This window comes from Salmo trutta, chromosome 10 (assembly GCF_901001165.1).
Source record: "Salmo trutta chromosome 10, fSalTru1.1, whole genome shotgun sequence".
In the NCBI taxonomy this organism is placed as follows: domain Eukaryota; kingdom Metazoa; phylum Chordata; class Actinopteri; order Salmoniformes; family Salmonidae; genus Salmo; species Salmo trutta.
In genome coordinates this window covers 17,814,145-17,841,965 of record NC_042966.1, presented here as the reverse complement: position 1 = coordinate 17,841,965, position 27,821 = coordinate 17,814,145, and the positions used below count along the sequence as shown (strand labels likewise).

Sequence of the window (27,821 nt, the reverse complement as noted above, 5' to 3'; positions counted from 1 at the left end):
TAGGCTGATCTTAGATTTGTGCCTACGGGCAACCTTTACCTAACATGTCCTGATATCAGCCAGAGGGCGAAGAGATTTAACCTGGCTCTGTGGATTCGACCAGATCTGTGGAGGCCTTAACCACAGCCCCGCGGCACAGTGATCAGTGTGTCTTCCTGGGTAGGAGAGTGTGGGTTTACCCGCTGGTAGGATCTGTCTCCGTGGTCCCCTCTTACCTTGACTGTCATCTCAGCCACGAAGATCGCTGTGAAGATGTAGTTGGATAACGTGAGGAAGATACGCTCCTGCAGAGAGAGAGAGAAAGAGACAGAGAGAGAGAGAGACAAAGACAGAGAAAGAAAGCGAGAGAGATAGAAGACAGGAAGAGAAGAGAGGAAGATTTTGCATTTTTCAGCATGTTTGTACAAAAATATAGATTTAGGGTTGTATAAACATGGATTTTTTTTACAAAGACATATACAGGATAATACCTTCCACAACATAACCTTCACTCCAAATCAAAACTCCAAACCTACAACCTGATTTTGGACAAAATTACTTTTTTTATTACCAAGAATTCTTACTGCTAAGGACTATGCAGCAAAATTTCTGACAAACCAGCAACCGGCAAAAGAAGCGCAACAGAAACCCAAAAATATCATCCAAATTGGAACTGAGTAGGTAAAGTCCATTATGAAGCTACTTCGAAAGCCTAGAATGAAAATAAAATGACAATAATCTCTAGATATTTCACTTTATTGAGACTGAATGCTAAGTTAAAAAGCTACCGAGCTTGCTAGGAAAGAAAATACCCAGCTGCAACATTAACTAGCACTGAAGTGTGAAGTGAGAGGTGTGAAAGCCCCTGCGCCCAACAACGGTAGTAGAGTTCCTCCCCCACCCAAATGCAGAGGCCTCTTTGGCCAACTGCTCCATGGCTTCCCTCTGTGCAGAGGTCAACCTTTGGATATTAAAAATGACAAGGCACAGAAAGAGTAGAAAGAGAAGCTCCTCGTGGACAATCCAGAGACGCTATTTGCTGACTGCTACTGTACAAAAATGGGAACGTAAGCAACCTAATCTTACACAGACCATCCCTGCCCATGGCACACAGCTATAAGAGCACACTACTTCTCTTTTAAGAGAGAGGGTATTGGCGGAGGGTGGAAAATCAGAATAGTGTCAAATGAAGACCCTGAGACTGAGACACCCTCTGTCAACATGTACAAGAATGGAACAGTGGTGGAGCAGGGCAACTTCATACATTTCCAAAAGGACGGCAGGAGGAATCTTTCCCTTGGTGACGACTACCCCACTCTGAGTGAGTCTGATCACACCTCTTCAAACTGTCCTGCAGACGAGGATAGTCAACCCCCCAGCACTGAACACACCCAGGTCACACAACTGCACTGCTCCTCAATCATTGAGTGGGATAAATTCACAGAGCTGGAGAAAGAGATAGCTCAGAGAGCTAGTCCACACACTCCAGACAGCACAGACACACCAAACCGACTAGCACAACAAAACATTTTCATCATCAATCTACACACAAAGCCTCATAATAACAAATCAAAAACAGTTTTTTTGAAATGTTCGCAAATATTTAATAGTAGGCTTCAAGGGGACTCTTACTGTAGGTACACCTACAGCTAATCCCTTGGCAGGGTTAATGGCGCCGGAGAGGATAGCTGCCATTTTATTGGCTCTTAACCAACCGTGCAATTTTGTTAGTTTTTTCGCATTGTTTGTAACTTATTGTGTACATAATGTTGCTGCTACCGTCTCTTATGACCGAAAATAGCTTCTGGACATCAGAACAGCGATTACTCACCTCGAACTGGACAAATCATTTTTCTTTAATGAGTCGGACGGGAAGGATACACTCCAAACACCTGAACAGGCCCTCATCCCAGTCATTCGCTGTAGAATGAGATGGTGGGTGCCTTGTGCCTTGTGAAGATCAGGCGACGAGTGGCTAATCTGCCTTTGCCATCTGTACTGTTAGCCAACGTTCAATTACTGGAAAAAAATTAGCCAACGTCCAATCGCTGGAAAATAAATGGGACGAACTGAAAGCAAGTATATCCTACTGTACCAACGAGACATTGAAAACTGTAATATCTTATGTTTCACCGAGTTGTGGCTGAACGACAACATCAATAACATACAGCTGGCGGGTTATACACTCTATCAGCAGGATAGAACAGCAGCCTCTGGTAAGACAAGGGGTGGCGGTCTATGTATATTCGTAAACAACAGCTGGTGCATGATATCTAAGGAAGTCTCAAGGTTTTGCTCGCCTGAAGTAGAGTATCACATGATAAGCTGTAGACCACACTATCTACCTAAAGAGTTTTCATCTCTATTTTTCATAGCTGTCTACATACCACCACAGACCAATGCTGACACTAAAACCGCACACAACGAGCTGTATACTGCCATAAGCAAACAGGAAAACGCTCATCCAGAGGCGGCGCTCCTATTGGCCGGGGACTTTAATGCAGGGAAACATAAATCAGTTTAACCTAATTTCTATCAGCATGTTAAATGTGCAACCAGAGGGAAAAAACTCTAGACCATCTTTACTCCACACACAGAGATGTATACAAAGCTCTCCCTCGCCCTCCATTTGGCAAATCTGACCATAATTCTATCTTCCTGATTCTTGCTTACAAGCAAAAATTAAAGCAGGAAGCACCAGTGACTCGGTCTATAAAAAAGTGGTCAGATGAAGCAAATGCTAAACTACAGGTGTGTTTTGCTAGCACAGACTGGAATATGTTCCGGGATTCTTCCGATGACATGGAGGACACCACATCAGTCACTGGCTTCATCAATAAGTGCATTGATGACATCGTCCCCACAGTGACTGTACGTACATACCCCAACCAGAAGCAATGGATTACAGGCAACATTCGCACTGAGTTAAAGGGTAGAGCTGCCGCATTCAAGGAGCGGAACTCTAACCTGGAAGCTTATAAGAAATCCTGCTATGCCCTCCGACGAACCATCAAACAGGCAAAGTGTCAATACAGGACTAAGATCGAATCGTACTACACCGGCTCCGAAGCTCGTCAGATGTGCCAGGGCTTGCAAACTATTACAGACAACAAAGGGAAGCACAGTCGAGAGCTTCCCAGTGACAGAAGCCGACCAGACGAGCTAAATAACTTCTTTGCTCGCATCGAGGCAAGTAACACTGAAACATGCGTGAGAGCATCAGCTGTTCCGGATGACTGTGTGATCATGCTCAAGCTGTGTGATCATTTTCAAGCCGATGTGAGAAAGACCTTTAAAGAAGGTCAACATTCACAAGGCCGCAGGGCCAGACAGATTGCCAGGACATGTACTCCGAGCATGTGCTGACCAACTGGCAAGTTTCTTCACTGACATTTTCAACCTCTCCCAGTCTGAGTCTAATGCCAACATTTCAAGCAGACCACCATAGTCCCTGTGCCCAAGAACACTAAGGTAACCTGCCTAAACGACTACTGACCCATAGCACTCACTTCTGTAGCCATGAAATGGTTTGAAAGAATGGTCATGGCTCACATAAATCCCAGAAACCCTAGACCCACAAAAAATGTCCATACCGCCCCAACAGATCCACAGATGCACTCCACACTAACCCTTTCACACCTGGACAAAAGGGACACTTATGTGAGAATGCTATTCATTGACTACAGCTCAGCGTTCAACACCATAGCACCCTGAAAACATATCACTAAGCTAAGGACCCTGGGACTAAACACTTCCCTCTGCAAGTGGATCCTGGACTTCCTGACAGGCCGCTCCCAGGTGGTAAGGGTAGTTAACACATACGCCAAACTGATACTCAACACGGGGGCCTGTCAGGGGTGCGTGCTCAGTCCCCTCCTGTACTCCCTGTTCACTCATGACTGCATGGCCAGGCATGACTCCAACACCATCATTAAGTTTGCTGATGACAACAGTGGTAGGCCTGATAACCGACAACGATGAGACAGCCTACAGAGAGGAGGTCAGAGACCTGACCATGTGGTGCCAGGACAACAAACTCTCCCTCAACGTTATAAAGACAAAGGAGATGATTGTGGACTACAGGAAAAGGAGGACCGAGCATGCCCACATTGCAACTTTTCAGCCTCCGACCGCAAGGCACTACAGAGGGTAGTGCGTACGGCCCAGTACATCACCGGGTCCAAGCTTCCTGCCATCCAGGACCTCTATACCAGGCAGAGACAGAGGAAGGCCCTAAAAATTGTCAAAGACTCCAGCCACCCTAGTCATAGATTGTTCTCCCTGCTTCCACACGGCAAGTGGTACGGGAGCGCCAAGTCTAGGTCCAAGCCATAAGACTCCTGAACATCTAATGAAATGGCTACCCAGACTATTTGCATTGCCCTCCCCCCTTCAACGCTGCTGCTACTCTGTTATTGTCTATGCATAGTCACTTTAATAAATCTACATGCACATATTACCTCAATTACCTCGACACCGGTGCCCCCGCACATTGACTCTGTACCGGTACCCCCTGTATATAGCCCCGCTATTGTTATTTTACTGCTGCTCTTTAATTATTTGTTATTTTTATCTCATACTTTTTTTTAGGTATATTGTCTTAAAACTACATTGTTGGTTAAGTACTTGAAAGTAATAATTTCACTGTAAGGTCTACACCTGTTGGATTTCGTCGCATGTGACAAATACAATTTGATTTTAGTACTGTAGATTACTTTATCACTGACCTCAACCCAGAGTCTCTCAGAGCGCTTACTGACACCCCTGTCAGATCACAGCAAAATCACAGTCTACTTGAACAGAGCAATTGTCACGATTGTCCAAAGGAGTGGACCAAAGTGCAGCGTGGTTGTAGTTCCACATTTTATTTAATCTGTGAAACTTTGCAATACATCAATAACTGAATTGACAAAACAAAAAACCGTGACGCAGAGAAAAACAAACACTACTCAAAATATAGTCACCCACAAAACCCAGGAAGAAAAACCCCTACTTAAATATGATCTCCAATTAGAGACAACGAGGACCAGCTGCCTCCAATTGGAGATCATCCCAAACAAGCCAACATAGAAATACAAAAACTAGAATCTAACATAGAAATAGAAAACATGGAAAAAACAAAAAAACACCCCCTGTCACTCCCTGACCTACACTACCATAGAAATTAACATCTTACTATGGTCAGGACGTGACAGTACCCCCCCCCCAAAGGTGCGGACTCCGACCGCACCTAAACAGAACAATAACCCCCACCCCCAAAAAAGGGAGGGTAGGGTGGGTGACAATTGTCTATGGCGGCTCTGGTGCAGTACACAGAAGCTTACTATCCAGCGGATCCTCCAGCAGAGGAGGCGGCTCCGGTTGGGGCGTAACCCCCGCTCTGCCCGCAGATCCCTCTGCTTCTGTACCACCGGACCGTGGATCGTCGGAGGAGGAACCGGACTGTAGATCATCGCCGGAGGCTCTGTGCTGCAGGCCGCCGCTGGAGGTTCTGGGCTGCAGGCCGTCGTTGAAGACCCTGGACTGGGGAACGTCTCAGGAGGTTCCGGACTGTAGGCCGTCGCTGGAGGCTCCGGACTGGGGAGCGTTGCTGGAGGCCTGATGCGTGGGGCTGGCACAGGTGACGCCAGACTAGTAACACGCACCTCAGGGCGAGTGCGAGGAGCAGGCACAGGACATACCAGGCTGGATAGACTCACTGGAGGCCAGGTACATGGGGCAGGCACAGGGTATACTGGGCCGTGCGCGAGCACTGGAGGTCTGGAGCTTATGGCTGGCACAACCCGTCTTTGCTGGATGCTCAACCCAGCTCGACAACTGCAAGGCTCGGGCACAGATCGCACCGGCCTGTGAGTGAGCACTGGCGACACAGTGCGCATCACCGCATAACATGGTGTTTGCCCCATCACTCGCTCCCCATGGTAAGCGATCTGCCAAACTCCCTGTGTTTTTTTGTGGGGGGTGCCTCTCGGGCTTCCGTCATTGGGCTAGCTCCTCATAGCATCGGCGTTCCGCTTGCGCCGTCTCCACCTGCTTCCATGGCAGGGTCTTGTCCCCTGCCATTACCTCCTCCTAGGTCCAGGACGTCCTCCATTCTCTCTTCTCCCGAGCCCAGGATCCCTGCTCCTCTTGGGTACGCTGCTTGGTCCTTTTGTGGTGCGTGATTCTGTCACGGTTGTCCGAAGGAGTAGACCAAAGTGCAGCGTGGTTGTAGTTCCACATTTGATTTAGTCCGTGAAACTTTGCAATACATAAATAACTGAATTGACAAAACAACAAACCATGACCCAGAGAGAAACAAACACTACTCAAAATATAATCACCCACAAAACCCAGGAAGAAAAACCCATACTTAAATATGATCTCCAATTAGAGACAACGAGGACCAGCTGCCTCCAATTGGAGATCATCCCAAACAAGCCAACATAGAAATACAAAAACTAGAACCTAACATAGAAATAGAAAACATAGAAAAACACAAAACACCCCTTGTCACGCCCTGACCTACACTACCATAGAAAATAACATCTTACTATGGTCAGATGTTGCTGTCAGATGAAGCATTCTGATAGTGTCTAGAACTCATGAACAAAACGTCGCTGTTTGGATATAACGATGGATTATTTGGGACCAAACCAACATTTGTTATTGAAGTAGAAGTCCTGGCAGTGTATTCTGATGAAGAACAAGCAAGGTAAGAACATTTTTCTTATAGGAAATGTGATTTTGGTGGAGGCTGACCTGGGTGTGTGTCTAAATAGCTAGCCCTGTGATGCCGGGCTATGTACTTAGATTATTGCAAAATGTGCTTCATCCGAAAAGCTATTTTAAAATCGGACATATCGAGTGCATAGAGGAGTAATGTATGTATAATTCTTAAAATAATTGTTATGCTTTTTGTGAACGTTTATCGTGAGTAATTTAGCAAACTGTTAGTAAATTCCCCGGAAGTTTGCGGGGGTTATGCTTTTTCTGAACATCACATGCTAATGTAAAAAGCTGTTTTTTGATATAAATATGAACTTGATTGAACAGACATGCATGTATTGTATAACACAATGTCCTAGGTGTGTCATCTGATGAAGATCATAAAAGGTTAGTGCTGCATTTAGCTGTGGTTTGGGTTTATGTGACATGATATGCTAGCTTGAAAAATGGGTGTCTGATTATTTCTGGCTGGGCACTCTGCTGACATAATCTAATGTTTTGCTTTCGTTGTAAAGCCTTTTTGAAATCGGACAGTGGGGTTAGATTAACGAGATTCTTGTCTTTAAATAGCTGTAAAATAGTCATATGTTTGAGAAATTGAAGTAATAGTATTTCTAACGATTCAAAAATCGCGCCACTGGATTTCAGTGGCTGTTATGTAGGTGGGACGAGTTCGTCCCACATGCGCCAGAGAGGTTAACCTCTAAGCTTCCCTAAATTTAAAGCAGACAACATAATAACAATGACAAATGGTTTGATGAAGAATGCAAAACCTAAGAAAGAAATTGAGAAACCTATCGAACCAAAACATAGAGACCCAGAAAACCTGAGCCAATGCCTTCACTATGGTGAATCACTAAAACAATACAGAAATACATCACGGAAAAAGAAGGAACAGACTGTCAGAAATCAGCTCAATGTAATTGAAGAATCCATAGAATCTAACCACTTTTGGGTGCACTCTCAGCGCACATTGTTACAAACACGAAGAGTTATCTATCCAAAATGGAGATGTATGGATAAACCACTTCTTCATTCTTTTTGGCTTGATAACAAAGAATAAAATAAAAAAACATATACATGATCAAATACAAATGTTTGAATCAACTATTAAAGACTACCAGAACCCACTGGATTCTTCATTTACATTGAATGAACTATAGGACAATATACAAACCCAAAAGGCCTGTGGTGTTGATAGTATCCTAAATGAAATGATAAGATATACAGACCACAAATTCAAATTGGCTATACTTCAACTTTTTAACTTCATACTCAACTCTGGCATCTTCCCCAATACTTGGAACCAAGGACTAATCACCCCAATCCACAAATGTGGAGACAAATTTGATCCCAATAACTACTGCGGGATATGCGGAAAATCTTTGGAAAATCCTCTGCATTATCAGTAGAAACAATGTACAGAGAAAATGTCAAATTGGCTTTCTACCAAATTACCATGTGACAGACCACGTATTCACCCTGCTCACTCTAACTGACAAACAAACAAACCAAATCAAAAGCAAAGTCTTCTCATGTTTTGATTTGAAAAAAGTTTGTTGACTCAATATGGCATGAGGGTCTGCTATACAAATTGATGGAAAGCGGTGTTGGGAAAAAAACATACCCTACCTGTTGTTTGTGTCGCACTGCTTTGCTCTATCTTGGCCAGGTCACAGTTGTAAATGAGAACTTGCTCTCAACTGGCCTACCTGGTTAAATAAAGGTGAAATAAAAAATAAATAAATTTAAAAATCTCAGTAAGACAAAGATAATGGTGTTCCAAAAAAGGTCCAGTTGCCCTAGAGCACCCAAAAAGCTATACATACGGCGGCCTAAACAACAGTTCCACAGGTAACTTCCACAAAGCTGTGAATGACCTGAGAGAAAAAGCAAGGGCCTTCTAAGCCATCAAAAGGAACATAAAATATTCAACATGCCAATTTGGATTTGGCAAAAAAATCTGATTTAGAACCCTTTGCCCTTTATGGTTGTGAGGTCTGGGGTCTGCTCATCAACCAAGAATTCACAAAATGGGAGAAACTCAAAATTAAGAATCTGCATGCAGAATTCTGCAAATATATCCTCAGTGCAAAATGTAAAACACAAAATAATGCATGCCCGCAAATGATCAAAATCCAGAAAGAGACATTAAATTCTACAACCGCCTAAAAGGAAGTGATTCCCAAACATTCCATAAGAAAGTCATCACCTACAGAGACATGAACCTGGAGGAGAGTCCCCTAAGCAAGCAGGTCCTGGGGCTCTGTTCACAAACACAAACAGAGCACTAGGACAGCAACACAATTAGACCCAACCAAATCATGAGAAAACAAAAAGATAATTACTTGACACATTGGAAAGAATTAACAAAAAAACTGCTCAAACTAGAACGCTATTTGGCCCTAAACAGAGAGTACACAGTGGTAGAATACCTGACCACTGTGACTGATCTAAAATTAAGGAAAGCTTTGACTATGTACAGACTCAGTGAGCATAGCATTGCTATTGAGAGAGGCTGCCGTAGGCAGACCTGGCTCTCAAGAGATGAAAGGCTATGTGCACACTGCCCACAAAAGGAAGTGAAACTGAGCTGCACCTCCTAACCTCCTGTCAAATGTATACCCTATAGTTGTATACCCTATACCCTATACCCTATGTATACCCTATACCAAATAGTTCCCCCAGATTACACAGACCCACAAAGAATTCGAAAACAAATCCAATTTTGATAAATTCCCATATTTATTGGGTGAAATACCACAGTGTGCCATCACAGCAGCAATATTTGTGAACTGTTGCCACAAGAAAAGGGCAACCAGTGAAGAACAAACAACACTGTAAATACAACCCATATTTATGTTTATTTATTTTCCTTTTTGTCCATTAACTATTTGCACATCGTTACAACACTGTGTATAGCCATAATATGACATTTGAAATGTCTCTATTCCTTTTGTGAGTGTAATGTTTACTGTTCATTTTTTATTATTTATTTCACTTTTGTTTATTATCTATTTCCCTTGAATTGGCAATGTAAACATGTTTCCCATGCCAATGAAGCCCTTTGAATTTAATTGATAGAGAGGTTATCATCGAGGAACTTCATTGGAACTTTCGTAATGTCACACTTCAGCGTTGTCTCTGTGCTGCTGTGCTGTTTGTTTGCCTCTTGGCTACCTGCTAAACTTAATTTTTTTAAACTTGTAATAACCATTTAATCATAACTCTGCATTTAACACATTTACCAACATCTTAGCTTTTTCCTCATTCAACTTTTTTCATTCAGCTTTTTCACACGGATGCTTTATTTGGACGTGGTTCTTCTACAGGACCGCCACCAGCTGAAAAATCCAAGTAGCAACATTAACGCTATGTCATCTAATTGCAGTCGCTGCACTCATAATATGTGGATAGCCGAGTGTCAAGCCCAGCTTCAGATGCAATCATTAGGAAAGGGCAATTTAAGTGTAGGAAAGGTTGAAACTGTCTGTGCCGCTAGTAAGTACAGATAGTAGTATAAATCCCCAAACACAGTCCCCACAGCTGGACGAGTTTCTCAAGGCTTCTGGAAAGAAATGCTGTCATCATGCTCAACCGGTGTCGCTCATTCACCCGACAGAAACTTTCAACCGGTTCTTCCCATTAAGCAATGAGTCAGAGTCAAAGGCTGAGCTTTCTCAGGTTTCTTCTCCACCCGTTATGGGGTCTAAGCTGCCGAAGCCTCCCACCATTAGCTCTGCCAAATTGAAAACCCTAGTCATTGGCGACTCCATTACCTGCAATATTAGACTTAAAAAGAATCATACAGCGATCATACACTGTTTACCAGGGGTTAGGGCTACCTACATAAAGGCTGATCTGAAGAAGGTGCTGGCTAAGGCTAAAACTGGAGAGTGTAGAGTATAGGGATATTTTGTTATCCATATCGCAACCAACAATGTTAGGATGAGACAGTCAGAGGTCACCAAGCGCAACATAGCGTCAGTGTTTAAATTAGCTAGAAAAATGTGTTGGCATTGAGTAATTGTCTCTGGCCCCCTCCCTATTAGGGGGAGTGATGAGCTCTACAGCAGAGTCTCACAACTTAATTGCTGGTTGAAAACTGTTTTCTGCCCCTCCCAAAAGATAGAATTTGTAGCTAATTGTCCCTCTTTCTGGGAATCATGCACAAACAGGACCAAGCCTGACCTCCTGAGGAGTGACGGAGTCCATCCAAGCTGGAGGGGTGCTCTCATATCTATCAACATAGACAGGGATCTAACTCCTCTAGCTCCACACTGAGATAGGGTGCAGGCCAGGCAGCAGGCTGTTAGCCAGCCTGCCACCTTAGTGGAGCCTGCTATTTGCACAGTCAGTGTAGTCAGCTCAGCTATCCACATTAAGACCGTGTCTGTGCCTTCTATCTAGGTTGGGAAAAACTAAACATGGTGGTGTTCACCATAGCTATCTCACTGGAATAAAGACCTCCTCCATTCCTGTCATTACTGAAAGAGATTGTGATATCTCACATCTCAAAACAGGACTACTTTATGTTAGATCCCTCACTTCCAAGGCAGTCATAGTCATTGAACTAATCACTGATCATAACCTTGATGTGATTGACGTGACTGAAACATGGCTCAAGCCTGATGAATTTACTGTGTTATATGAGGCCTCTCCTCCTGGTTACACTAGTGACCATATCCCACACGCATCCTGCAAAAGCAGAGCTGTTGCTAACATTGATGACAGCAAATTATTATTATTATCAATGACGATCTTGTCTCATCGCTGCAACTCCCCAACGGGCTCGGGAGAGGGGAAGGTCGAGTCATGCGTCCCCCGAAACCTGACCCGCCAAACCACGCTCCTTAACACCCTCCAGCTTAACCCAGAAGACAGTCACATCAATGTGTCGGAGGAAACACCGTTCAACTGACGACCAGAGTCAGCCTGTAGGCACCGGGCCCACCACAAGGAGTCGCTAGAGCGCGATGAGCCAAGTAAAGCCCCCCCGGGCCAAACCCTCCCCTAAGCCGAACGATGCTGGGCTAATTCTGCGCCGCCCTATGGGACTCTCGGTCACGGCCGAGAGTGACACAGCCTGGGATCGAACACAGGTCTTATGTGACGCCTCAAGTACTACGATACAATACCTTAGACCGCTGCGCCACTTGGAAGGTCCACGACAGCAAATTTAAATTTACAAAAACAGAGATGTATGTGTTTTTGCCTTTTGAGCTTTTAGTCATGAAATCTATGCAGCCTAATCAATCACTTGTTATAGCTACTGCTCACAGGCAACCTGGGCCATATATAGCGTTCCTCACTGAGTTCCCTGTATTCCTATCGGGCATTTTAGTCATCGCAAATAATATTAAAAGTCCACACATCAACTCCAAAAGGGTTTTGTCCAACATGTCTCTTGAACCTACGCATACCTTGGATCTAATTTTGTCCAGTGGGATAAATATTTTTCCTCATAATCCTGGACTATCAGACCATCATTTTATTATGTTTGCAATCTCAACAAATAATCTGCTTAGACCCCAACCAAGGATTATCAAAAGCTGCACTATAAATTCTCGGACAACCCAAAGATTCCTAGATGCCCTTCCAGAATCTGTTAACCACCTAACTGAGGATCTAAATTGAACCTTACGTAATACCCTAGATGCAGTCACACCCCTAAAAAAAAAAAAAAACATTTGTCACAAGAAATTAGCTCCCTGGTATAAAGAAAATACCCGAGCCCTGAAGCAAGCTTCCAGAAAATTGGAACGGAAATGGCACTCCACCAAACTGGAAGTCTTCTGGCTACTTTGGAAAGACAGTACCGTGCAATATCTAAGAGCCCTCACTGCTGCTCGATCAGCCTATTTTTCTAACCTAATTGAGGAGAATAAGAACAATCCTAATGATGTCGCAAAGCTAACTAAACAACAGCATTCCCCAAGAGAGGATGGATTTCACTTCAGCAGTGATGAATTCATTAACTTCTTTGACGAAAAGATCATGATCATTAGAAAGCAAATTAAGGACTCATCTTTGAATCTGCGTATTTCTCCAAAGCTGCACAACACAGCCAGGACCAAGGATCAATGGAGACTCAAGTTGTTTAATCCTGTTATCTTTTAACACATTCACAAAAATAGTCATGGTCTTTAAACATTCCAGCTGCATACTCGACCCTATTCCAACTAAACTACTGAAATAGCTACTTTCTGTGCTTTGCCCTCTTATGTTGAACATAATAAACATTGTGTACCAAACTCACTAAAAGTGGCATAAATAAAGCCTCTCTTGAAAAAGCCAAACTATCAGCCTATATCGATTGGAATCTCACCGTTCTTTTTGAAGACAAATTATTTATTTTGAAACGCTTCAGTCAGGAAGGTGGTAAATTACCTTTTAATGGCATCAGACCAAGGCTCAAAATCTGTCCTTGTACTCCTAGACCTTAGTGCTGCTTTTGACACCATCGATCACCACATTCTTTTGGAGAGATTGGAAACCCTAATTGGTCTTCAAATACAAGTTCTTGCCTGGTTTAGATCTTATCTGTCAGAAATATATCAGTTTGTCCTCTGACAAATAGTTTGTCCTCTGACAAATCAAAAGTTTCGGTGTTCCTCAAGGTTCCGTTTTCGAACCACTATTGTATTCACTATATATTCTACCTCCTGGTGGTGTCATTCGGAAACAGAATGTCAAAATTCACTGCTATGCGGATGACACACAGTTGTACATTTTGATGAAACATGGTGAAGCCCCAAAATTGCCTACCCTGGAAGCCTGTGTTTCAGACATAAGGAAGTGGATGGCGGAAAATGTTTTACTTTTAAACTCGGAGAAACAAGAGATGCTAGTTCTAGGTCAAAAGAAACAAACACATCTGCTGTTTGATCTGACAATTAATATTGGTGATTGTACAGTCGTCTAAAATAAAACTGTGAAGGACCTTGAAGTTACGCTGGACCCTGATCTCCCTTTTGACGAACATATCAAGAACATTTCAAGGGCAGCATTGGAAAAATCAGATACTTTTCTCAAAAAATGATGCAGAAAAGCTAATCCAATGCTCTACTCTTCGGCTACCTGGATAAAGCACTAAATAAACTTCCGTTAGTGCTAAATACGGCTGCTAGAATCTTTACTAGAACCAAAAAAAATGTATCATATTACTTAAGTGTTAGCCTCTCGACACTGGCTTCGTGTTAAGGCTAGGCCTGATTTCAAGATTTTACTGCTAATCTACAAAACATTACATGGACTTGCTCCTACCTACAGTATCTTTCCGATTTTGTTCTGCCGTGCATACCTACACGGACGCTACGATCACAAGGATCAGACCTTATAGTCCCTAGAAATTCTAAGCAAACATCTGGAGGCAGGGCTTTCTCCTGCAGAGCTCTAATGGTCTGCCTATCCATTGTGAGAGAAGCAGACTTGGTCTCAACCTTTAAGTCTATACTGAAGACTCATCTCTTCAGTGGGTCCTATGATTGAGTGCAGTCTGGCCCAGGGGTGCGAAGGTGAACAGCAAGGCACTGGAATGACGAACCGCCCTATCTGTCTCTGTCTGGCCGGCTCCCCTCTCTCCACTGGGATTTTCTGCCTCTGACCCTATTACGGGGGCTGATGCACTGGCTTCCTTGCTGTCCCTAGGAGGGGCGCGTCAAGTCGTGCAAGGCCTTTTTTGCTATACTCGACTTAAGTGGGTTGAGTCACTGACATGATCTCCCTGTCTGGTCTTGCGTGAGCTATACTCAGCCTTGTCTCTGGGTAGTAAGTTGGTGGTCTGTTGATATTCCTCTAGTGGTATGGGGCTGTGCTTTGGCAAAGTGGGTGGGGTTATATCCTGCCTGGTTGGCCCTGTTTGGGGGTACCCCCGACCCCCCCTGTCTCAGCCTTCAGTATCTATGCTGCAAATAGTCTATATCCCGGGAGGCTAGGATCAGTCTGTTACATCTGGTGTAATTATCCTTTCTTATCTGTTGTCCTCTGTGAATTTAAGTATGCTCCCTCAAATTTTTTCTCTCTCTCTCCCTCTCCTCCCAGAGGATCTGATCCCTAGGACTATGCCTCAGGACTGCCTGGCCTGCTGGCTCCTGGCTGTCCCCAGTCCACCTGGTCGTGCTGCTGCTCCAGCATCAACTGTTGTGCCTGCGGCTATGGAACCCTGAGCTGTTCGTGCTACCTTGTCCCGTGCCTGCTGTTTTTTACTTTTTTGTTTTTGAGGCTGATTTGTCCGGGATTTGATTATCTCTCCCTCTCTCCCTCCCCCATCGCTCTACCGCACATGCTGTCTCGACCTTTGAAATCTCTGCTATGAAAAGCCAACTGACATTTAATTTACTCCTGAGGTGCTGACCTGTTGCACCCTCTACAACCACTGTGATTATTATTATTTGACCCTGCTGGTCATCTATGACTGTTTGAACATCTTGAAGAACAATCTGGCCCTAATGGTCATGTACTCTTCTAATCTCCACCCTGCCCAGCCAGAAGAGGACTGACCCCCCCCCCCCCTGCCCCAGAGCCTGTTTCCTTTCTTGGTTCCTTGCTAGGTTTCTTACTTTCTATGGAGTTTTTCCTAGGCACCGTGCTTCTACATCTGCATTGCTTGCTGTTTTGGGTTTTAGGCTGGGTTTCTGTATAGCACTTTGTGACATCTGCTGATGTAAAAAGGTCTTTAGATAGAGCAAGAAAGAGAGAGAGAGAGAGAGAGAGAGAGAGAGGCAGAGGGATAGAGAGAGGGATAGAGAGAGGGATAGAGAGGGGGATAGAGAGGGGGGGGGAGGAAGAGAGGAAGACAGAAAGAGAGATGTCGGTGTATTAACTAAGCCTTTTGTTAAGGGGGGATGAGAAACTGTTTGGGAATCTAAACAAGGGCTCAGGAAAGAAAACAAGCAGTGTAGCTGGAATGTACAGACCCTCGGACTGACTGCTTATTTACCCAACATACACACACACACACACACGTTCTATAAACACACTCATTTTTGGCACAGTTATGAGTATTGTGGTGGTGCACTCAATGCAAACGCCGAAAAACCAGCCCCACGTGTGTGTGTTTGTGTGTGTGTGTGTGTGTGTGTGTGTTTGTGTGTGTGTGTGTGCGTGCGTGTGTGTGTGTGTGGACTTTCATTCCCACGCCCTCCCGTACATCTCCTCAAGCCACTTCTGTCGCAACATTATAAAACATTCTTAAAGTCTCTGGGAATATTTGTGGTGACATCATCGGAACGCCTGTTTAAATTGTTTAAGAATTCCGGGGCCGACACCGGTCATTCCTATCCTCTGTGACCATGTGTTTTTCATACTTTCATTCATTATAAACCAACAGACTCGTGAATGGAGGGAGCAGGGGAATAGAAAAGAGAGCTAGAGAGTGAGAGAGAAAGAGAGAGAGAGAGACAGAGAGAGAGACAGGGGCAGAGAGAAAGAGAGAAAGAGAGACAGACAGAGAGAGAGAGAGAGAGAGAGACAGGGGCAGAGAGAAAGAGAGAGAGAGAGAGAGAGAGAGAGAGAGAGAGAGCAAAGTGAGTAATAACAAGATACTAAAAATATACGCCGGAGTCGTCTCTGAAGTAGTTTAGGATTAACTTTGCTGAATATATTCTGACAGTGAGTGAGAGTGAAATAAAAATAGAAAGGGATGAGATTACAAAAGACAGTGACCAACACAGAGAGCTCCTAAGAAAGAGCAAAGCATCTCCCTCTTTCTTGTGATGTGGCTTGTTGCCTGTCACACACACCAACTGATTTCCATATATGATTAGTTTCGATCTCCTCTCCTCCTCTCCTTCTTTCCCCTCTCCTTGCCTCTCCTCCCTCCTTATTTTCCTTCTCTTCTCTCCTTTCCTATATTGCATGCCCCAATAAACAATCAGTTATGAAAAAACAGGTGTCGACATTATTGGTTATTTTCCAGGCCAGTCAACCTCATAATAACTCCTAAAGATGAAGCATTGAATAAATGTCTGTTCTACCATGAATTAATTTCATGAACCACAGATCAGTAACTAAGCAACTGTTGTTTTCGGTGGTGTTAAACCATCAAAGCCTGACAACCACGTTATGAAACGTGGTGCCAAGCTGGGGACCAACTTTCTAGATACTAAACCAATTATTCACCCAACATTCCACAATAAATTGAATTATAACCAAAAGGGAAATGTATTGTTCTGCAAATGCATAAGAGAAACAAATTGTTATTTACTGCTGTGTAAATGGCACAGGTGAAATACAGATGTAGGATCTTAATTTGACCAGTTTCTCACAGCAGGAAAATAATCCTGCAGCAACAGGAAATGTGAATTATTTTGTGGATTATAATTATTAGACATTTTTGCAGGGGTTGATACATTTTTTGTTAGGGCAAATCAAGTCTGTAATCTTAAAGCGGAAATTACAAACTTTAGAAGCCTTTTTAAGCCTTGAAAACACTACGTTTATATTTCCTGCTGTTCAGGACATTTCCTGCAACAACAGGGTGATCAAATTGAGATCCTACATCTGTTAGCTCCTGTGGAAGTATGTACTGTATATATGCAGCAAAAGCAATAAAGTCCACCGTATTTATTAGTAATTTACTGTGAGAGAGTCTCTAACAAACGCAACTCCCAATCAAGCCTCATTAGAAACAAATTACTTATCTATTTCAGAGTAAATGGCACAAGGTCTTACTTCATCTGCTTTACAGACAGGTGAAATTGCAAAAAGAGCCTGTGGAAGCCTACAGTAACTAAATTATATGTATGCAGCAAAAGCAATAACCTCAACTGCGTTTGTTCGTAATAACACATTGCTAAAGTCTCTAGCAAATGTAACTCACAATCAAACCTATTAATTCTAAACCACCAACGATATATATACACCTGCAAAAACCAATCAGACTCAGTAATAAACCAGGCCAATAAGATTGAGGTAAAATAACATTAGGTAATGCAGCTACGAGGCTAAATCCATACTCATGTTCACTGTTCAGTGTGTATGCGTATGTGTGTATGCGTGTGCGTGTGTGGTGTCCTTACTGAGTGTGTGGCCTGCTAGCTACTGTGGGGAGGTCACTGCCAGGCAACCCAATCTCCATACACATTTCCATCCAATTTCAATAATCACCTCATTACAGGGGTTGGGAATTACAGCTGCAGCACAAAATGAGAAATGTATGTGCATCTTAATGGTTTCCCCTGATTAGAGTTGTGTGTGGTTTGTGTGTGTCAAATGGGTGTACATGTGTGACAGTCTGTGTATGTGAAAGTGATCGTGCATGTGTGTGAGAGAGTGAGTGTGTGTGTGTTTGTGTGTGTGTGTCTGTGTGTGTGTGTGTGTCTGTGTCTGTGTGAGTGTGTCTGCGTGTGTGTGTGTGTGTGTGTGTGTGTGTGTGTGTGTGTGTGTGTGCACGTGTGTGTGTGTGTGTCTGTGTGTGTGTGCGCGTGTGTGTGTGTGTGTGAGTGTTTCAGATATCCTCTCGATATCCTGTGCCATTTCCTTTTTTTCTCATGTTCCCCCTCATTTGATCCTCACACTCATTTCATCCTCACACTCATTTCATCCTCCCACAATAAACCTTGAGGGCTTTATCCACATTAGTTAAACATGTATTTTCCCCAGTATTATCTCTATACAGAATAGACCAGCAGGCAGGGAGATAATTGAATCAATTACCACAACCGCTGTCGCATCTGTGTTAAAGACAGAAAACAAGGCCGCTACAGAGAGAGTCCACAGAGACTGGACACCAATTATTACGGGTGCAGGAGCGTTCGCTACATCAGCGAGAATATCAAACCGTGTTAATTAGTGTGTTTATTCCCGTTCTGCATAAGGCTGGATGATGTTGCATCTTTAATTATCAAAGGGCTTTGGGTTGGACAGTATAACAGATGGGGTAAGGAAGAGAGCCAGGTATATTGTGTATATTGTGAGTGTGTGTGTGTGTGTGTGTGTGTGTGTGTGTGTGTGTGTGTATGTCTACCTGTGTGTGCGTGTGTGTCTGTGTGCATGCCGGGTGATGTGTGTGTGTGTGTGTGTGGTCACTCACCACGCTGTATGGGTCTATCCTTGGCCTCTCCATGGCGATGGTGATGCAGTTGAGGAAGATGATGACCAGAACGATGTGGTCAAACATCTTGTGGGTTATTATCTTATTGCACGCCATCCGAAACCTGGAAAAAACACACAATTTATCATTCATAGAATAAAAATTAAGATAATTGGAAACCATATGATGAGAGATGTTAAGCATGTGCAAAATACAACATCACAGTGTATAACATTATTCAGACACACGCCCTTGTATTCTATGAAGTATTAATTAATGAAGCATATTGCACATTAAATAAATAGGTGGGCACTTACAGTTGAAGTCGGAAGTTTACATACATTTAGGTTGGAGTCAATAAAACTCGTTATCAACTACTCCACAAATTTCTTGTTAACAAACTATAGTTTTGGCAAGTTGGTTAGGGCATCTACTTTGTGCATGACACAAGTAATTTTTCCAACAATTGTTTACAGACAGATTATTTCACTTATAATTCACTGTGTCACAATTCCAGTGGGTCAGAAGTTTACATACATTAAGTTCACTGTGCCTTTGAACAGCTTGGAAAATTCCAGAAAATTATGTCATGGCTTTAGAAGCTTCTGATAGGCTAATTGACATCACTTGAGTAAATTGGAGGTGTACCTGTGGATGTATTTCAAGGCCTACCTTCAAATTCAGTGCCTCTTTGCTTGACATCATGGGAAAATGAAAAAAAATCAGCCAAGACCTCAGAAAAAAAATGTGTAGACCTCCACAAGTCTGGTTCATCCTTGGGATCAAATGCCAAATGCCTCAAGGTACCACGTTCATCTGTACAAACAATAGTACGCAAGTATAAACACCATGGGACCACGCAGCCATCATACCGCTCAGGAAGGAGATGCGTTCTGTCTCCTAGACTTTGGTGCGAAAAGTGCAAATCAATCCCAGAACAACAGCAAAGGACCTTGTGAAGATGCTGGAGGAAACAGGTACAAGAGTATCTACATCCACAGTAACACGAGTCCTATATCGACATAACCTGAAAGGCTGCTCAGCAAGGAAGAAGCCACTGCTCCAAAACTGCCATAAAAAAAAGCCAGACTACGGTTTGCAACTGCACATGGGGACAAAGATCCTTCTTTTTGGAGAAATGTCCTCTGGTCTGAATAAAACAAAAATAGAACTGTTTGACCATAATGACCATCATTATGTTTGGAGGAAAAAGGGGTAGGCTTGCAAGCCGAAGAACACCATCCCAACCATGAAGCACGGGGGTGGCAGCATCATGTTGTGGGGGTGCTTTGCTGCAGGAGGAACTGGTGCACTACACAAAATAGATGGCATCATGAGGAGGGAAATTTTCTGGATATATTGAAGCCACATCTCAACTTCAGTCAGGAAGTTAAAGCTTGGTCGCAAATGGGTCTTCCAAATGGACAATGACCCCAAGCATTCTTCCAAAGTTGTGGCAAAATGGCTTAACCTGTTACATCTAGGGGGCAGTAATTTCACGGCTGGATAAAAAACGTACCCGATTTAATCTGATTATTAGTCCTGCCCAGAAACTGGAATATGCATATAATTATTAGCTTTGGAGAGAAAACACTCCAAAGTTTCTGAAACTGTTTGAATGGTGTCTGTGAGTATAACAGAACTCCTATGGCAGGCAAAAACCTGAGATGCTTCTGTTCAGGAAGTACCCTGTCTGAACATTTCTTGCCCTTCTTTATTATCTCTGTCGTTTACAAAGGATCTCTGCTCTTACGTGACACTTCTCACGTCAACAATGGAGTCTCACAGCCCGGGAAAAACAGGAATGATGTCATTCAAAGCCCTGGCTGAAGCACACGAGAGCAAATGCTGAGTGGTCAGTCAATGGACTAAGCCTTAGGCGCGTGACACGCCCCGCCCCCGGCTTTTGGTTTTTTCCTCAGTTTACAGACAGGCAGATTCCCGGTCGGAATATTATCGCTTCTCTACGAGATAAATTGCATAAATATTGGTTTTAAACAGCGGTTGACATGCTTCGAAGTACGGTAATGGAATATTTCGAAATTTGTTGTCATATTTTGCGTCATGCTCGTGGCCGAGATTTAGCGTTGGGATAGTGTCTAGAACGCACGAACAAAACGTCGCTGTTTGGATATAACGATGGATTATTTGGGACCAAACCTACATTTGTTATTGAAGTAGAAGTCCTGGCAGTGTATTCTGATGAAGAACAAGCAAGGTAAGAACATTTTTCTTATAGGAAATGTGATTTTGGTGAAGGCTACACTGGGTGGGTGTCTAAATAGCTAGCCCTGTAACGCCGGGCTATGTACTTACATTATTGCAAAATGTGCTTCATCCGAAAAGCTATTTTAAAATCGGACATATCGAGTGCATAGAGGAGTTCTGTATCTATAATTCTTAAAATAATTGTTATGCTTTTTGTGAACGTTTATCGTGAGTAATTTAGTAAAATCACCGGAAGTGTTCGGTGGGAATGCTAGTTCTGAACGTCACATGCTAATGTAAAAAGCTGGTTTTTGATATAAATATGAACTTGATTGAACAGACATGCATGTATTGTATAACACAATGTCCTAGGTGTGTCATCTGATGAAGATCATCAAAGGTTAGTGCTGCATTTAGATATGGTTTGGGTTTATGTGACATGATATGCTAGCTTGAAAAATGGCTGTGTGATTATTCCTGGCTGGGTACTCTGCTGACATAATCTAATGTTTTGCTTTCGCTGTAAAGCCTTTTTGAAATCGGACAGTTTGGTTAGATAAAGGAGAGTCTTGTCTTTAAATAGCTGTAACATAGTCATATGTTTGAAAAGTGTAAGTTTTCGGATTTAGAGGAGTTTGAATTTCGCGCCCCGCCCATCATTGGATATTGGAGCAGACGTTCCGCTAGCGGAACGTGTAGATGTAAGAAGTTAAAGACAACAAAGTCAAGGTATTGGAGTGGACAAAGTCCTGACCTCAATCCTTCAGAAAGTTTGTGGGCAGAACTGAGAAAGTGTATGCGAGCAAGGAGTCCTACAAACCCGACTCAGTTACACCAGCTCTGTCAGGAGGAATGTGCCAAAATTCACCCAACTTATTGTGGAAGGCTACCCGAAATGTTTGACCCAAGTCAAACAATTTAAAGGCAATGCTACCAAATACTAATTGAGTGTATGTGAACTTCTGACCCACTGGGAATGTGACGAAAGAAATAAAAGCTGAAATAAAGCATTCTCTCTAAATAAAGCATTCTCTCTACTATTAATCTGACATTTCACATTCTTAAAATAAAGTGGTGATCCTAACTGAATTTTTACTAGGTTTAAATGTCAGGAATTGTGAAAAACTGAGATTAAATGTATTTGGCTAAGGTGTATGTAAACTTCCAACTTCAACTGTATATTTGTCCTATTTCCCACACGTACTGGAAATGTGTTATTTGCATATTCCCAACTCCCCCTGAGACACCCGCGGAGAGTGGGGTCACGGCCAGGGTCTGCCATTATCAACGGCGACCCTGGAGCAATTAGGGTTAAGTGCCTTGCTCAAGGGCACACTGGCTGATTTTTCACATTGTAGGATCATGGATTCAAACTAGCGAACATTCGTTTAATGGTCCAACGCTCTAACCAGTCGGCTACCTGACGCACACTCAAAGATAATGATGATAGATCCACATTAAATCCAAGCCCTTTCCTCATGCATAGTAATTCAATGAACCACAGCTGAAGTGGTAATTAATTAAGTCTAAGCTTCACTAACTGACAAGAAACGGCCATAGCTTCAAATGGAAAGAAAGGGGAATGGAAAATGAATGAAGGAGATAAAAAGACAAGTAAAGAATGAGGGAAGATATAGAGGGAGGAGTGAAATAATGAATCCATGCATGAAGCCCACTCTGATGGAGCATGTCTGTCATAATGTACAAAAGGGAACAATAGCGTGTCCCTTAGATCGGTATTCTGCTCCATCTTCAGTAAAACTACCTTTATGATGACAGACAGTGTGTGTGTGTGTGTGTGTGTGTGTGTGTGTGTGTGTGTGTGTGTGTGTGTGTGTGTGTGGATGTGTTTAACTATATTTGTGGGGACAAGAAGTCAAACAAAAAAGGTCAATGCTATTTCTAGGGGGTTTACAGTTAAGGTAGAATTAGTGTTATGGTTAGAATTAGGTTTAGGGTTAGTTTTAGGGTTAGGAGTTAGGGTTAAGGTTAGGTTTTGAGGTTAAGGTTAGGGTTACGGTAAGAGTTAGGTTTAAGGGTTAGGGAAAATAGGATTTTGAATGGTTATAAATTGTGTGTCCCCACAAGGTTAGTTAAACAAGACTGTGAGTGTGTGAGTCTGTGTGTGCGCATCTGACTACACCCATCATTATCTACACGCTGGATGAGTTCATTCCTCTCATCTCTGCATGCTAGCCCTCAATGCTAAAGTATTTATCATGTATTCATTCATCATGTATTCATCCATCATGTGGGCCAGGGATGTCATGCTAACTCCCACAATATGATGATTGTCTGTTCTAGATCCTCCATGTAATGGTGAGACGGGGAGACAGGCAGGCGGGGACACACACACACACACACACACACACACACACGCTGCACCCGTCAGGTAATAACTTATTTGATTGCTCGATGATTAATGAATAAAAAGCATCTGTCTAAATGTCTCATGTTCATCATAGCCATGACCTTTTGCTAGTATGCAGTTACTGACATCTGTGATATTTGGACTGTCAGAGTTTCCTACCGTCCACATGACAGTATTCACGGGTTGATGTTGATGTGAACTCCCATTATACAATTTTGACTTCTTTGAAACGTTTTTAGCTTGTATGCTAGGCTTGTGCTTCTGCCTTAGCCAACTGCTTAAGCTTTAGTCAAGTTGGCTTAAGTAGAACATATCTTTCTAGATAGGAATTAGAAATTCCCCCAGAGTAAAATACCTAAGCATTATCATTAAGTGCTCGAGGAGGTGAATGGAGGTCTGTCCATATTGAACAGCTGTGGGACTCCAGCTTCCCACTGAGCCTCTGTCTCCTGATATAACCCTGAGCACAGGTAGGTGTCTGGCTCTGTATAGAGCCAAAATGGACGCCACACAGAGTCTTTGTCCTCTTTGTCACTCTCAACACAGGCCAAACTCTACTACCCGACTCTGTAGAGAGGCAGAATGGACACCACACAGTGCCTGCGTCCTCAATGTCACTCTTAGAACAGGACAAACCCTACTGCCCACTGCAACTGGGGCACAGCAAGGGCACTGTTAGATATGCATGCACAGATGGGTAAGTATGAGCACATAGTGTAATTATATCACTTTTATCAGTGTATGTGTGTGTTTGTGTGCATGCGTGCATGTGCGCATGTGTGTCTAACCTGGAGTCTGGGGGTAATATGTACAGGGACCAGGTATCTCTCTGTCGACACCACTCTGGCTGTTTCCTGTCCAGCCAGCATAACAGCCTGGCAAAATGACCCACGACCACCTCCTCCTCTGCTGCGTCGTCCTCCGTGTTGTCCTCCAGGGAGAGCTGTGTAGGGGCCAGGGCCCCGCCAGGGGCCGAAGTACCCTTCCCATTACAGTCACTGTGTTCTGGGGCTCTCAGGCCTCCTAGCGAGGGGGGTCTTGAGCTGTGCATACTGGCTGAGCGATACAGGTAGGGCACCTAGAGTTTTGCAAACATGGCTAACACAGTCATTCATAGATACTTGAAGGCATTTTAAAACACTGAAGAAAGCTGTTCTATCCAGTGACAACTGCCTAAAATGGACTACCTATATGATCACAACAAAATTATAAACTGGGTGGTTCGAGTCCTGAATGCTGATTGGCTGATAGCCGTGGTATATCAGACAGTATACAATGGGTATGACAAAACATATATTTGTACTGCTCTAATTACATTGGTAACAAGATTTATAATAGAAATAAGGCACCTCTGGGGTTTGTGATATATGGCCATATACCACACCTCCTAGGGTCTGTTTGCTTAATTAAAGCACACATAGCAGTGTTTATGGGGGCCGATCTCTAGATCCCCTGGTGTGTGTGTTCACCTGTAGCAGTGTGTCAGGGGCCAGGTCTATGGACCCCCTGGTCTCCACCGACTCCATCCTCCTGTGTCTGGGCTGGGACTGGGACATGGAGTTAGTACGACACAGGGATGCATCGTCCCCCTCCGATGTCCCCCCTCCTCCCCCCTCCTCATCCTCCGAACTGGACCCTCCCTGGCCGGAGAGGAGCGACCGCCGTTCGCCAGACTGAAGCCTTGTTCGTTTGAGCGAGGGGGCACGGCCTAAGCTGTTCCAGCTCGATCGACGGCTGGTCCAGCCACTGGCAGAGCACCACGGGGTGTAAGGTGAGGTGCTACGGGCACTGGTCTAGAGAGAGAGCAAGATGGAGGGGGGAGAGGGGAAAGGGGAGAGAAAGGGAGAATGTATGAACAACACAAAATAAGTGAACAGATCCATTTTTTAGGGAACTTTTGTAACCTTTGGGGAACTTTAGAATATGGAAAACGTCCGTATATGGAACTTTAGATGTTGTTACTACAGGTTTTTGTCTTAATTATCAGATTATCCTCAATGCTCAGTGGTCATTACTATAGCTGGCACCAGTTAACACTTGGGCTGGCATCAGTCATAACTGGCAACAGTAAGTGTAGCTATGGCATCAGTGGGTTTGGCTACAGCATCAGTAGGTGTCCAGAGAGTTAAGCTGATGAAAGGTCATATTAATCATAATTAGTCATCATAGCTGTCATCTTGAACATCATCCAGACAAGTTAGACCATGGATGGCCAACTTTTATGGGGTTGGGGGCCCAAAAAATAAAATGAGTTGTCCATCCCTGGGTTAGACTGAATATCTTAGTTGTTCTGTGGGCAAAGAGAGGGCACAGAGCCTAATACATGGGTTTCAGCCACTGGGAGGAGACAGTAGTTTGATAGTAAAATAGTGTAATACTATAGTATACTAACCGGAGACTTGTCGTAAGAGGCTAGGTCCATGGAGACATTGCTGCCGCGTCGGGACTCGTAGCCCAGGGCAGGGTCACCCACGGCGGGCAGCTTGGGAACGGGCATGGGGGTGGCAGCAGTATGGGTAATGAGAGGAGGGGTCAGACTGGTCTTCAGGTCAACATGACCATTTATTGGGACTACTGGAGGGGAGATGAAAAGAGGGTGGGGAAAAGTGGGAGCACAGAGGGAGAGAGTGAGGAAGGAGGGAGGGAGGGAAAGGAGGAAGGAGAATGGTTAAACGAGGATGGACAAAAAAAGAGAGGTAGAGAAAGACGAGGTAGTAAAATGTAGGGGGAACATGGGAGGGAGAGAGAAGGGTGAAGGGGAGAGACAGTTATAAGTGTATCTCTAAAGTAAGAAGTTTAAATATGGATGTCATACTGTTCTCGACCACATTAATATTTCATCTCTAATCTGACGATTATGTTCAATAGCCAAATGAAGGCATGACAAAGAGAGGACGCATGTATCTTTCATCTCAGTTGGTGTGCGTCTTATCCCTCCCTCCCTCACTCTCTTCCTGTCTCTCACTCTCTCTCTCTCTTTGCCTCACCAACTCTTCCCTCCCTCAGTCTCTCTCTCAATTCATCCTATCCCTTTTTCCTCTCTCCTCTCTCCCTAACTATCCAGTTACTGTGCATAAACAACTCCTCTAACCGCATCAGGAGTTCATTTGTCTTAGTGTTGGGGAATTGTTCTCCCCTGTAGTATGTTCCCATATGGTAATATGTGTCTGTGAAATGAGTCACTAAAACTGACGAAGATACAGCAGCAGGAATCATTTTGGACTCTTCAGATAGATCTGTAGCAGAATTACACATTGTGGTTTGCTGCTGCTTTATCAAATCAAATCAAATCCAATTGCATTGGTCACATACACACATTTAGCAGATGTTATTGCGGGTGTAGCGAAATGCTTGTGTTCCTAGCAACAACAGTGCAGGAGTATCTAACAATTCACAACAATACACACAAATCTAAAAGTAAAAGAATGGATTTAAGAAATATATAAATATCAGATCGAGCAATGTCGGAGTGGCATTGACTAAACTACAGTACAATAGAATACAGTATATACTAATGATATGAGTAAAGCAGTATGTAAACATTATTAAAGTGAATAGTGTTCCATTATTAAAGTGACCAGTGATTCCAAGTCTATGTACAGTTGAAGTCAGAAGTTTACATACACTTAGGTTGGAGTCACTAAAACTCATTTTTCAACCACTCCACAAATGTCTTGTTAACAAACTATAGTTTTGGCAAGTCGGTTAGGATATATACTTTGTGCATGACACAAGTCATTTTTCCAGGAGGTGTACCAGTGGATGTATTTCAAGGCCTACCTTCAAACTCAGTGCCTCTTTGCTTGACATCATGGGAAAATCAAAAGAAATCAGCCAAGACCTCAGGAAAAAATTGTAGACCTCCACAAGTCTGGTTCATCCTTAGGAGCAATTTCCAAACGCCTGAAGGTACCACGTTCATCTGTACAAACAATAGTACGCAAGTATAAACCCCATAGGACCACGCAGCCGTCATACCGGTCAGGAAGGAGACGCGTTCTGTCTCCTAGAGATGAACGTACTTTGTGCGAAGAGTGCAAATCAATCCCAGAACAACAGCAAAGGACCTTGTGAAGATGCTGGAGGAAATAGGTACAAAAGTATCTATATTCACAGCAAAACGAGTCCTATATCGACATAACCTGAAAGGCCGTTCAGCAAGGAAGAAGCCACTGCTCCAAAACTGCCATAAAAAACCAGACTACGGTTTGCAACTGCACATGAGGACAAAGATCGTACTTTTTGGAGAAATGTCCTCTGGTCTGAATAAAACAAAAATATAACTGTTTGACCATGATGACCATCGTTATGTTTGGAGGAAAAAGGGGGAGACTTGCAAGCTGAAGAACACCATCCCAACCGTGAAGCAAGGGGGTGGCAGCATCATGTTGTGCGGGTGCTTTGCTGCAGGAGGAACTGGTGAACTTCACAAAATAGATGGCATCATGAGGTAGGAAAATTATGTGGATATATTGAAGCAACATCTCAAGACATCAGTCAGGAAGTTAAAGCTTGGTCACA

General features: G+C 43.5%; 1 protein-coding gene across 12 annotated transcripts in view; it reads right to left on the bottom strand.

Moving 5' to 3' along the window:
- The window catches only part of cacna1g (calcium channel, voltage-dependent, T type, alpha 1G subunit), a 351,444-nt gene that overhangs the window by 65,252 nt on the left and 258,371 nt on the right, over window positions 1–27,821 (bottom strand). For 10 of the 12 annotated variants that reach the window (XM_029764702.1, XM_029764695.1, XM_029764692.1 and 7 more), the window contains 5 exons: window positions 25,693–25,874; window positions 24,770–25,093; window positions 24,089–24,378; window positions 18,722–18,845; window positions 216–284 (listed from right to left, as the gene is read on the bottom strand). In XM_029764702.1, the coding sequence (XP_029620562.1) occupies window positions 216–284; window positions 18,722–18,845; window positions 24,089–24,378; window positions 24,770–25,093; window positions 25,693–25,874 (989 nt within the window). The remainder of the gene's footprint in view (window positions 1–215; window positions 285–18,721; window positions 18,846–24,088; window positions 24,379–24,769; window positions 25,094–25,692; window positions 25,875–27,821) is intronic. The other 2 variants (XM_029764694.1, XM_029764699.1) reach the window with 1 other exon arrangement.